This window comes from Chrysemys picta, chromosome 2 (genome assembly GCF_011386835.1).
Source record: "Chrysemys picta bellii isolate R12L10 chromosome 2, ASM1138683v2, whole genome shotgun sequence".
In the NCBI taxonomy this organism is placed as follows: domain Eukaryota; kingdom Metazoa; phylum Chordata; order Testudines; family Emydidae; genus Chrysemys; species Chrysemys picta.
This window is the reverse complement of record NC_088792.1, coordinates 211291461-211305199: the sequence shown is the minus strand read 5'-3', so window position 1 is coordinate 211305199 and position 13739 is coordinate 211291461. Positions and strand designations below refer to the sequence as shown.

At 44.1% G+C, this 13739-nt stretch overlaps 1 protein-coding gene across 6 annotated transcripts in view; it reads right to left on the bottom strand.

The window, feature by feature from the left end:
- TTC39C (tetratricopeptide repeat domain 39C) overlaps positions 1–13739 on the bottom strand; it is a 68245-nt gene that overhangs the window by 37191 nt on the left and 17315 nt on the right. For 5 of the 6 annotated variants that reach the window (XR_006175531.2, XM_042854848.2, XM_005282778.5 and 2 more), the window contains exons 2-4: positions 13473–13521; positions 11762–11890; positions 2250–2364 (exon numbers count right to left, since the gene is read on the bottom strand). Coding sequence is in view for 4 of the 6 variants with exons in the window: in XM_042854848.2 (XP_042710782.1) it covers positions 2250–2364; positions 11762–11890; positions 13473–13521 (293 nt within the window). In the remaining 2 variants the exon portion in view is untranslated. Of the gene's footprint in view, positions 1–369; positions 539–2249; positions 2365–11761; positions 11891–13472; positions 13522–13739 lie in introns of those variants that run through there. The other variant, XM_008178620.4, reaches the window with a different exon arrangement.

The window sequence follows — 13739 nt, the reverse complement described above, 5'->3', positions numbered from 1 at the left end:
TAAGTGCACCTAGGTAGCAGTCCAATAAAGCTCAGATTTGTTTTATAAATGTAGTAAGATGAAAATAGCTACAGTATGTGTGGGAGAGAAACATTAGCCCAATGAGCTACTAAAAGGCAAATTGTTCATAAGCCTGTGTGTTTTCATACAGCTGCCTGTCAAACTGTTCAGGAAAAAGTCAATGATTTTCTACCCATCAATTGAGAACCAAGCAATTTACACATGAAGATTTTGTCTCAATAATTTGGTTCTCTCGCTATACAAAAATCTAGACATCATGCCATAAAAACTAAGTATGTATATAAAAACAAAAAGTTAATCTGGCCAAAAGCTGGATTTCTAAAATGATTAATGGGTGATAGACTCAACTGTTCAGCAAGTTCACTCTCACACTGCTACTGACAAGAAACTGGAGGATCGCAGAGACGGTCCTTAGCCTCAGAGGAGGGTAGTTAAAGATTTCAAGTGAACTGTTCCTGAGTGGATAGACCCAGAAGGGCTGTAAGGCCTGTTTCTGTCCTGAGTTGTTACTGCTGCTTCCTCAGCATTCTCCACAGCAGACCAGAGGAGGAAAGGAAACTGACTGCTCTCTCGGCTTTTGGGTCAGATGCTGTAATGCAGTTATGGTATAAATTCTGAAAGGAGGGAAGATTTCAAGGGGAAAATAGTGAGCAAAAAGAGTGAGTGAAAGCCATATACTACCCACTTGGAGTGCCAAGAAATCCTAAATGACAGCTTATTGGTATGCAGTGTTGTTGTATCCATGTCGGTACCAGGATATTAGACAGATACGGTGGGTGATACAATATCTTTTACTGGACCAACTTCTGTTGGTGAGAGACAAACTTTCGAGTTCACACAGAACTAAAGAAGAGACCTTGTAAACTTGAAAGCTTTTCTCTCACACCCACAGAGGTTGGTCCAATAAAATATATTACCTTTTGTCTCATCTTATTGGTACAGCAAACAATAGTCCCTTAGTTTATATATCTTATCTAGAACCAAGCAAATTGCAGAAATACTAGTTTTGAAAAATAGGGATTTCCATAACAGAAGGTCCCATGTTCTCGACCAATGATATTTACATTATTTTAATGGTAATCTGGATATTACTTCTTGGATTTTCTTCAGCAGCCCTCCCTCAGTCTTTGTTGACATAAATGAATACTTGGAAGCATGCTCAGTTAGCACATGATCTGGATCATCTTCTGTATAAATTAATGGGGGCAGGAATGTCTTTCTATAATGCAAGAGATCAAGCAATGCAATGAAATCTGGAAACAGTTTTACAGCTGAGACAAGGAGAGGTTTGTATTCCCTAAATCAGGATTAATTTCTGTGGCAAGCAAGCACCTGAAATGGTCGTGCTCCATGTTTTAATGAATAGAGTCTTTAGCACATTAGAAGTTTACACTGTTTAGTCAGCTTTTCCATCTTTAGCACTAGACTTGTTAATTCAAAACCACTTCGGTCAGCAATTTCTTGCTATCTCCCCCATTTCCTGAATAGGATTGCGAGCAACTGTATGAGTGTGGGGGACGTAAGCCTGTCCCCATTACCTGGGCTTTGCGGGAGAGAATTTTCTCATACAGTTTCAGCCAGTACAACTTCGATGCACAAGGCACCTATACATCTTTGCAATGATTCCTGAGGTGCCTCTAGGAGGATATGCAAAGTATTCTCACGTATATATAAGGGAGAACCAGCAGAATGTTGGGTATTGGTATAACAAAAGGCAGAAAGCCCTAATTTATACAAATCAAATATACATTATTTAAAGGCCCTACTATATATGTATGCATACTTATGTAAAAAGATATCATAAATATCTTTAATCCTAAATACAAATTTAAAATGTCTAATTTTTGCACTACTGAGACCCAACTTTTAAACCTAGCAAAAACTGGCAAAGAACCCACAAATATACCCTTTCACCTGCAAAACCTTCTATTTCCATATGCAAATAAATAATTGCACATAATATTGGTGCATGCTCGCATACCAAATCCATGTGAACAAATATAAGTTTTTAGGGTACAATGGCTGCACATTTTGCAGACACATTCAGTTTTGAAAAATCTAATCCCTCATTTCAAATGCAATGTCTCTCTTTCACACAAAGCAACCATCTTTATCAATGTGGGTGCCGGTAATCATTTTCACACTTTAGAGATCAGAAGTTAATACTCACTCTACATGCCAATGGAAAAAAAAAAAGCTAAAATATTATTACTATAGTCACACCACACCTGACAATTCCTGTTTTACAAAACAAAGCACAGCCAGGTAAACTTGACAGTCTGCTACAATTATCTGTCTCTGTAGTCGATCCATCATGGATGGTGCAGATTTTCGGCCATCAGCCTGTTTGAAATATACAAAAGCAGGGTGTAAAAGAAATTATTTTAATTTCAAACTAAACTCCTATAATCTGTGCAATATTTATTAAATCACATAATTTATATTGTATAAATCTTTCAATTTTGACTGTTGGTGCACAGGCAACCTTGATTTTCCAGCAAGTTAAACATATTCTGTATGGGAACTGTAATAATCCACAGTGAGCATACCAAATTATATGGAAAAAAGATTTATTTTAGAACTTCATTAGTGTATAATCAACACACATAGCAATATTTGCCTGGCTTAGTATAGCCATTTCCTGTAGTTTCCCCCCCCCCCACACACACAAAAGTGCTTAACTGTATTACCTTAAATAGTCTGAAAAATTAATGCACAGGATATAAACACTAGTTTTAGAATTTCTAAATTAACTTCAACCATGTTATTTATTCAAAATTACACTTAAAATAAACATTATGAATTCTATTATCAATATCAGATTTCCTCAGTGTTGAAAAGCACATCTAAAGAGAGTACCAAATTTCATTTCATTCAAAAGTTCCCTATTTAGACCTACTGTTTCTTTAATTTATTATAGTACCATAGCTGTCAATGAGCTTTTGGAAAGAAATGTATATTAAACAAAAACAAGACCAAGATCCTTGTCCTTGAGAGACTTCTCAGGTAAACACCGATGTTTTGTTGTAAAAGATACCAGAGGAAGTTTTTGTTACTCTGCACATACATTACAATATAGAAAGGCAGTAAGCATGCATAATACTTTATTTACTGATTTATGCATACATAAAAGTGCAGTTACTCTCATAGTCACTAGAGATGCAATGGCTAGGTGATGAACGAGGAGACTTGGGCCTGGCAGTCCTTCATCCTTGAAAATCTTTCCAATTACCAGATGGCAAGATAGCATACCCTCTAAAGCACATAGATCTTTTACTTTGTATGAACACGGCTAACCAACCTTTTTCTGCAATAGCCCTCAACTTTTCAACTTGACATGTGAAGAGTTATTTTATACAAATCTGAAAAAAACGGTTACCTACCTTTTGTACCTGTTGTTCTTCGACATGTGTTGCTCATGTCCATTCCATTCTAGGTGTGCATGCCCTTGTGCATGGTGGGAGATTTTTGCCTTAGCGGTATCTGTAGGGACAGCTGTGGCGCACCCTTGAGTGCTGCGTTCATGCATCAGTACATCAGGCACTGACGGCCATATGCCCTCTCAGTTCCTTCCTACCGGCAACTCTGACAGAAGGGCAGGACGGCAGGTAATGGAATGGACATGAGCAACACATCTCGAAGAACAACAGTTACAAAAGATAAGTAACTGTTTTTTCTTCTTTGAGTGCTTGCTCATGTTGATTCCATTCTAGCTGACTCACAAACAGTGTCAATGGAGGTAGGCTCAGAGTTCATGGTCTTGCAGCACTGCTCTGCCAAAGCCAGTGTCATCTCGAGCTTGCTGGTAAGTGCATAATGAGATGCGAACATGTCTGCCACCGCAACGAACAACTGTGTTGACTTATGGAACAGTTTTGTTTTATCTATGTAGAAGGCCAGCGCCCTCCTAACGTCCAGGGTGCGTAGCCAGCTCTCCTCATCTGACGTACAGGGCTTTGGAAAGAAGATGGGTAAGTATATGTCCTGCCCAGTATGAAACTGGGAGATGACCTTGGGCAGAAACAATGGATGCAGTTGCAGCTGTATTTCATCCTTGTAGAAGATTTTATAGGGCAGTTCCGAAATAAGCGCCCTGATCTCTGGCACCCTGAGGGCTGACATTATCGCAACCAGGAATGAAACCTTCCAAGAGAGAAGTAGGAGAGAGCAGGAAGCCAGAGGCTCGAAGGGAGGCCCCATGAGCCGCGATAGCATGAGATTCAGGTCACAGGGAGGGACGGGATCCTGGATGTGTGGGTAGAGACACTCCAGACCTTTCAAAATCTGGCCTGTCATGTCATGAGAGAAGATCAAATTGCCTTGGAATGGAGGATGGAAAGCTGAGATAGTGGCCAGGTGGACCTTGATCAATGACAGGGACAAACCTTGGAGTTGGAGGCGCAGCGAGGCCTGTGCAGCCTGGATATGCCGTTCCGAGACCCAGCATGTGAACCTTTTCCACTTGGCCAGGTAAGTCACTCTGGTGGAGGGTTTCCCCCTACTCAGCAAGACTTGCCGAACACTCCCGTTTGCCCGTGTTTAGCAATGCAGAAGCCATTCTGTCAATTACAGCACCTCCAAGTTCTGGTGCAGAAGGCTGCTGTGGTTTTGGGACAGCAAATCCAGCCAGCGGGACAGCTATTGAAAGGTCCAGCAGCATGCCGAACCAGTGCTGGCAAGGCCAGGCGGGGGCTATTAGGATAATCTTCGCCCTGTCCTGCTTCATCTTCACAAGGATCCTGTGAAGGGGCAGCACTGGCAGGAAGGCATACATCAGAGCCCCCAACCACATGTTCTGTTCATTCTAGGGGATGGATGGAGCCCCTGTCCATCCCCCAGAATGAACAGAACACATGGTATTTCCTGTTCTGCCTGGATGCGAACAGGTCCACCTGGAGAGTCCCCCAGCTCTGGAAGATTATGCTGACTGCCTCCGGATGGAGCGACCACTCGTGGCGAGACAAAAAGGTCCTGCTGAGGTGATTTGCTAAGATGTTCTTGGTTCCGGGCAAGTGTGCGGCTACCAGATAAATGGTATGCCGCATGCAAAAATACCAAAGGCCGAGAGCTTCTTGGCAAAGGGCCAACAACCTGGCTCCGCACTACCTGTTGATGTAATACATCGCAGCAGTATTGTCCATCAGAACTGCAGCACCTTGCCGTTCAGGTGGGGCAAGAAAGCCTGGCAGACCAGGCGAACCGCTCTGAGCTCCCTGATGTTGATATGAGGGCCAGATTATCCTGCAACCAGCGGCCCTGGGTGCTTAGCTCGCCCAGATAGACTCCCCAACCCAGGTCCAAAGCATTGGAGACCAGGGTCAACGATGGGGACAGGGCCGCGAAGGGAACTCCCTTCAACACTGACCCAGGGTCCCACCACCAATCCAGGGACAACCGGATGTGATCCAGCACCCTGACTACCCAGTCTAGGTTGTGCCTGTTGGGAATGCAGACTGACACCAGCCATGCTTTCAGAGGCCGAAGATGGAGCTGGGCATGACTGACCACGTATATGGATGCGGCCATGTGGCCCAACAACCGCAGACAGTGAACCGTGGTTACCACGTGATTTTTCACATGGGAGATCAGGTCCGACATGGCCCGAAAACACACTTCCAGAAGAAAGGCTCTGGCTCGCGTGGAGTTGAGAACTGCCCCAATGAACTCTATTCACTGGACTGGCACTAAGGTGGATTTTTTCTTGTTTATTAACAGGCTCAAGTCACAACAGGTGGAACGCACCAGATCGAGGCTCCTCTGCACTTGTTCCTGAGACCTGCCCTTGATGAGCCAGTTGTCAAGATATGGGAAGACCTGGACCCCTCAACATCTCAGATAAGCAGCTACTGGCACCATACATTTTGTGAACACCCTCAGGGCCGAAGAGAGGCCAAAGGGCAGCACCGTGAATTGAAAATATCCCCCCACTATGAAACGAAGGAAACGCCTATGACCTTCGAATATGGAACTAAGCATCCTTCAAGTCGAGGGCGGTGTACCAGTCTCCCGGATCCAGGGAAAGGCTGATGTAGACCAGGGAGACCATGCGAAACTTCAACTTTCTGAGAGACTTGTTGAGGCGACGCAGGTCTAGAATGGGTTTGAGGCCCCCTTTTGCTTTCGGGATTAAAAAATTGCAGGGTTAGAACCCCTTTCCTTTCATGTCCTGAGGGACCTCCTGCATTGCCTGCAGGTGCAGGAGGTTCTTGAACTCTTGAATGAGGAGTTGCTTGTGAGGAGGGTCCCTGAAGAGGGATAGGGAAGAACAGGGATGGGAGAGGGGGCGGCCAAAAATTGTATGGTATAGCCCTGAGATACTACATCCAGCACCCAGAGGTCCGAGGTGACCCATGACCAGACCAAACAGAAGGTATGAAAACGGTCAAGGAAAGGACAAGGTGGATACAGGGAGTTGACTGGGGTGTCACTCTCGAGCACACCTTCAAAATGAGCGCTTCTGGTCCCCAGGATGCTTTGCCGGGCTGGGCTGTGTGGGTGAGTGGGAGGAGGAAGGGCAGCAATGACTAAAGCTCGTGTCTCTATCCCTTCTCCTTGCAGACTCTTGACGAGGCTGCCAAGGCCTTGGCCGGCCGGAACTGCTTCTTGCAGACTGTGGGGTGTGCACATACTCAGCGAGCAAAGGGTGGCACAAGTGACCTTTAACCCACGCAGCCTTGTGTCAGTCTACTCCACAAAGAGCCCATTCCCATTGAATGGGAGATCCATATGTCTTGGGATAGGCCGGCAGTCTGAAGCCAGGAACTGCGCCTCATGACTACCTCCGAAGTGGCCACCCTAGCCACCGAGTCCACTGCTTCCCACGCCATATGGAGGGAGCACCTTGCTACTGAGGTACCCTCCTCCACCAGGGTGCTGAATTCCTAGCCAAACCTTGAGGGAGGAACTCCTTGAACTTATGGAAGGAGTCCCATAAGTTAAAATTGTACCTGCTCAAGAGGGTCTGGTGGTTTGCCACCCAGAACTGCAGGCTGGCTGTCGAATAAAATTTTCTTCCAAAAAGGTCCAGTCTTTTGGCCTCTTTATTTTTGGGAGTTGAACTGGTGTGCCCCTGCTTGTCCTTGTTGGCAACAGAGATGACCAGGGAGCCCAGAGGTGGGTGGGTACAAAATTATTTGAATCCTTTGGCCGGGAGAAAGTACTTCTTTTCTGCCCTTTTGGAGGTGGGAGGGATGGGCGACGGGGTTTGCCAGAGGGCCTTAGCAATTTTCAGGACCCAGTCACGCACTGGTAGTGCAACACAGGCAGATGCCAAGAGCACATTGAACAATGTGTCCGCCTGCTCAGACATCATCTTCACCTCTAGGCCCAAGTTCTCAGCCACCCATCAAAGCAGGGCCTGGTGTTCTTTAAAATCATCTGGCAGGCTGGACCTCGAGAGTCCCACGACCGCCTCATCAATGGATGAGGACAACTGTACTACTGGGGAGCCCCCATGGCATCATCCCCCACAGGGGAAGGGGGTTTTGGGGTGGGCGCTGTTTCCTCTGCCCTGACCTCTGAGCGTGCTTCATTAACCGAGTCCAGTGCCGTCAACTGTTGCTCCAAGGTGGCATCGTTATCACTGGCATGCCCCATGCACTCCAATAATGCCACTGGCCATGCTGCCAAGGCAGCGCTGTAGATGTCGACATGGTCTCAGGTGTCCAATCGTGCCAGTGGAGTCTCAGCGAGGGGTTAAACTGCCCTTTCGTGCCAGAGGAATACCCTTTTGGTGACCACGGTAGGGCTGTCGACACCTGCGCCTGCCTGCTAACCATCGCCACCAGAGACCGGTGCTTAGAGAAGGATTGGTGCCGGTGTCATGGGGACCAGTGCTGGAGCCACTAGTATCACGAGAGTAGCGCTCCCATGGGGCAGGCGACAGAGAGCTGCGCCGAGAGGATAACCGGCGGAGGGTGAACGGTGCCGGTGGTACAGAGACCAGCACCTCCCCCTAGGTGATCTGTGTCAAGATGACGGGGACTGCAAACGTGGCGCTGGTGACTGAGGGCGAGCCCAAGAGGATCTGGGCTGTGACATCAGAGATCTGTGGTGCGGAGATAGAGAGCTCTGCCTTGGCTCAGGGGATCAGTGGTGCTCCACTGCCTCCTGGGGGGTCTTGAGGCTGGCCTGCCCTTGTAGGGAGCCATTGCTGCCTCCTGGGGCACGCATGGTGCCAGTGGCACAGGCGGAGACCACTGCTCTCTCAGCGTTGTGGGAGCTTGGGAAGGTGTCGATGTTGCCACAAGTTTGCATCCCCCACCGCTCCTGGGAGTCAGAGGTGGATCCTTTAAGGGGGTAAGGGCCCTGACTGGGAGGAACATCCACATGGCTCCGGAGTGGCCGGGCGGCAAAAAGTGTGTCCTTTGCCCAATGCCTCATGTCCTTTCTTGCCCAATGCTGGGGAGCCATGCTTCTTAGTTCTCTTTCTGGGCACTGGGGATGAGAAGTGGTGCTGCGTGCAGCCCGGTGCTGGGGGTGAGCTATGCACGGAGGCCGAGGTAGTAGGACTCAAGTCTTGGCGGGATGGCTTGGAAGCCAGACAGAGGGCAGACTCCATGAGGAGAGCCCTCAAACGAATATCCTGCTCTTTCTGAGTCCTGGGTCAAAAATTTTTACAGATACAACACTCATCCTTCACATCTGATTCCCCCAAGCACTTGAGGCAGCTGCTGTGGGGGTCACTTTCAGACATAGTCCTGTTACAGTCCATGCAGGGCTTAAACCCTGGAGACCGGGGCATGCCCCGCTTGGGGCGAAGTCCCCGATGGGACTCTAACTTCTAACTACACTTAATAACACTAATTACTATAAACAACTATTTGCAAGGCCCTAACACTCAAAGTCTGGAGACACGAAACCACTAGCCTTTGCTATGCAAGGAAAGGTGCTCAGACTAACCACCATAGGCGGTAAGAAGGACTGAGAGGGCGTACGGCTGGCGGTGCCTGATACACAGATGCATGAGCGTGGCACTCAAGGAAGTGCCACAGCCAACCCTATGGATACCACTAAGGCAAAAATCTCCAATGACCACGCACGTGGGCGCACGCACACCTAGAATGGAATCGACATGAGCAAGCACTCAAAGAAGAAGTCTAATGGCATAACAAGTTCTGGTAATGATAAAGCACCTCCATAGGTGCATCTTGGGAAGAATATATTATGGAGTTACAGAAAATCACACAAGATTACTACTTCTGAGATTCAACTAGGCCCACTAAAGGCAGAAAAAAGCAGATTTTCTTTTAACTACATATTGTAGGTAAAGCTGCTCATTTTGGCTGGTGAAATTCCTTGCTCAGTTTCTGAGGGTATGTCTACACCCAGCCGCTAATTCGGCGGCTGGCAATCGAAGTTCTGGGTTCGACTTATCGCGTCTTGTCTGGACGCGATAAGTCGAACCAGGAAGTGCTCGCCGTCGACTGCGGTACTCCAGCTAGACGAGAGGAGTACCGCGGAGTCGACGGGGGAGCCTGCCTGCCGCGTGTGGACCGAGGTAAGTTCGAACTAAGGTACTTCGAACTTCAGCTACGTTATTCACGTAGCTGAAGTTGCGTGCCTTAGTTCGATTTGGGGGTTTAGTGTAGACCAAGCCTTACAGGAATGTATTCCTCTTAAATAACTTTTGGGTTAAGATGTTCAGTTTATTTACATTGAAACCTTTCTGCATACTACACTGTCCACAAAGGCGTTGAAACAGATACCTTCTCTAATTAGATAATCTGAAATTACAAGAATTTGAAAATTCATCTCTTTTCCATTTAGGGCCTGATTCTGCTCTCTCAGTAGTGTAAATCAGGAGTAACAACACTGAAATCCCTTCTCTGTCACTGATCTATTATATGACCTTGGACAAATCACTTCACATTTCTGTGCCTGTTTCCTCCTCGCCTTTTGTCGATTTAGATGGTAAAGGGACCCCTTAGTGCCAACTGGCAGAGGGCATAAGGGGTGGTGCATAAGGGTCTGATGTCTATATAATAATGCACCAAAGGGTGGCATGTGAAGTCTCTACCAATAGCCAGTAACACACTGGACACCCTAATCATTGCAAAGTGCATGCACAGACTTTATTTAAGGAATTAGGTATCTATACTGAAAACTATGTTCTTAAGGTGTGGGAGTTAAGATAGGTCTCTAGAAGGTGATAAACAGGTTCTGTTCAGGCGGGGGGTAGTAAACATTTCTCTCTCTAGCTGGTCACATGAAAGATCTAAAGGAAAAAAACAAACACAGGGTGTCCTGTTTATGAGTAAGGGCAATGGTTTTTTGGGGTATAACTGGGGGTACTGCAGTATACCCCAGGCCCTTCATTGAGATGAATTATCAGCGTGTTCTGTCTTATGAAAGAGGGTCAGATCCAACCTGGCTAGAAAATACTGGAAAGACTAAGTGAGCTAAACTTTCATTAGACAAGATGGTCTCTTGTTAATTAAATCTAGGCTCTAGAAGACATTAGAATTTAATTTTATATGTAAGCATTTGTTTCCAATACTTTCACTTGCTACTTCTAGAATCTCTACTCTTTGTTAAATACATTTTTACTAAACATATTTAAGTGCTGTGTGTTAAGTGGAGCGGTGATCCTCAGGTGAAACTGGTAAACTGGTATGTACTGTTCCTTTGACAGCAGTGAATTTGTGAATTCTGTGAACCAGTGGTGGACACTCCAAGGAGATGCTCAGGGAGCTCAAGGGTTGGAATCTGCCTATCTGTAGAGAGAGAGAGAGCAGGGCTTGCATAGGCCTAGCGTGCTGGTGTTGCCTGTGGTCAGTGGGGATGGAGAGCTGACGCCTGGAAGGCACAGACAAGCCTTCCTCATGCTAACTGCAGGCAGTACTGAAGTGCCTCACAACCCTGGCTACCCCTGGGAAGCATCACAAGATATTACTATGTATATAAACTAAACAAATAATTATCCGGAGTAATCAGACTGCATTCTTCCTGAAAGAAATTCAGCAGATGGTCGGTCCCTTGAAGAGTATATGTTAAGAGGAAAAATATTTCTTGGCATCAATCACAGCTCTTCTGTAGAGTCACACATTCCTTGTACAAAATAAAATAAAATAAAATAAAAAAATCAGACTCCAGGTGGCTCCTTAGATAACTCCATCTCAACACAGCCCAACTAATTCAATTCCTAGAGCTCACCATTAAACCCCAATGGCATCCAGACACCAAAATCACCAGGTTTCAGTGAGGAACCAGAGTCAAGAGCCTTCTCTAACAGCTGATAAAAGCATTTGGTAACCGGACAGATACACCAGTTGGGAGGGTAGACCAGGTGTGCCTCATCAGCAGAGACCACCACAAAAATTTGTGAGGTTATGACTAAACTCTCTGTCTCTGATGCTAATATGGGTATGGGAAAGCCTCTGCATTGAAATATTCAGAATATCTAACCCAGCAAAACACAACCATATGGGTGGCCTTACGGGAGCGGTCCTCAACTCTGGGTAAATCTCTCTCTCAAATTTCTAAAATGCCCATCAGTGTGGTAACTAGCCTCTTTAAACCTACAAATTCCATATGCCAGCCCATCTGAGCTGACACTGTCATGCAAATTGAAATTTTCAAGAACAACAAACCACAAGGATTCCCAACAGCGGTTCTGACATCAACTCAGCTATGAAAACCCCTCTTGAATGCCAAAAAGAAAAGGAAAGGTAGAAGAAAGTTTTCACAAACGGTTGCACACAGTACACAATAGCTAATATTTTACAGATGCTCCACTTACATTCCTTTTAATTTTATTCTTGATTGTTTCTATAACTCCAGCTTCTTCACTCTCACACAGTTTTTCTGTGGCTTTTAAATCATCACAAGCCAACTGCATTTTCTCTTCTTCAAATGTCATCATGGCATTCTTTCAAAAATAAAATGCAAAAGATTTGAATAACAAAACAACAAGAAAATTTACATCAGCTATTGGTGCAGTAACTATAGACAAAAACTAAATAAGTTTCTTTAAAAAACATTTGAGGATTAAATTGCTACTCGAGACTCACGTTGTGTATATACACAGCTAGATATATATACACCCCTTGCCCAACCGCATTTAAGTGTCCCTCACTAAAATGTCAAGAGTCTGAAATCAGAACTTATTAGCTGACTCTGTTTCTCTCAACAAAACTGAATGTTTAATATATAGTTGAACTGAAAATACTGTCATATTACATTAGCTGAAAAATGAATTACATTACATAAATTCACTTTCAATTACTGTTATGCAAGATTCAATTTGTGTCTGCGCACATACTGTTTTATATAATTTATTCACGTAAATAACATTCCTCAAAGTCAAGAACAAATAAAACCCACTGCAGTATGAGTGATAATGAGCAGAATCCCTATACTTCTTGTTAAAAAAAAAAAATCATTTCAGCTTCCATTTAACCTAGCTAAAAGAGGGTCTCAGGATAACTGACTTCTTTTTCTGATGCTTTTGTCTAATGGAAATACTGGATGACATAGGCATGCGAAGTGCTGTGGCTATCTTTAGAACAGTAACTAAGCAAAAGCTTTTCAAGGTACAATGATGCTGTACTGTGCTGTTATACTGGTTCAGTAAATCAACTCAGATGAGCAAACCTAAGAGATTTTCATCACGTTGGCCTAAGGCGAGAGGGAAAAATCCTCCTATATAATATGACTTTCCAAGCCATGCAGTCCACAGACTGAGGTGTTTAAAATTAATTTAATGTACAAAAAAGCACTTCTGGAATATTATAAAATTATCTTCTTTTTTTAAATTTTACTATTCTATATATGGTTGCACTTTAGGATTAAGCAGGCAAGTCACAATAAGGTCAACTTAAAAACGAGGTTCAAATACTTTCTTATATACTATTAAATATGCTTTTAGATCAGCAGCTCATTTTCATCCCTTTTCTCTCTTCTTCCATATATGATGTACTTAACACATTTTCATAAATGTGACTGATCACACATTAATAACCTTTAGTCTATTAGCGTTCTTAGTCCTCAAATACCTCTGCACCTTCAAAAAGGGTACAAATTTAAGATGTTTTCACATGAAGCCCACCAGTTTTATTCTAAAATAATGATAAATGAGACTTAGAAATTAACAGTTTATTATAGGACAAAACTGAATTTCTGAATTTCATTTTAATAACTCTTTTTTCAGTAAAGCAAGATAATCAGTCTTTGGCTTTTGCTTTTAATGGAACATGTCAATATTTAATAAATTTGAGATGTTGAATTTATAGAACCCTTTACTCCCAATTAAAACCACATAAAAGAGCAAAACAAGTTAAGATTCCATGTATGCAATGTAATGAGTTATGCATGTTTTATAACTACATTAATTTTAATATTCTAAAAGAGTTGAGCTTAACAGGAAAAAACAAACACACACACACAAGGAAATTAACAATGATACAAACAGTGAGATGAATTCTCTCTGCTCGATTTGTTCACCCACTTACCAGAAAACTGACAAAACTGGCCCCAAAACTCATTAATGGACTGTGGTTTCTGTAAAAAAAAAAAAAAAAAGTAGTTATCAAATGTACACATATAGTTTACTATAACAAGCACCTATAGAAAATATCTGATGTCAAATAAGAGTTGTGTCTGGGAATAAATCTGCTTCATTAGACCAAATTCTGAACTCAAAAAGGTTTTTCAATCAGTCACTATACCCTCCTGAAAACAAAATCAGGAAGCCAAAAGTTAAGCCCCTTGTAACAACA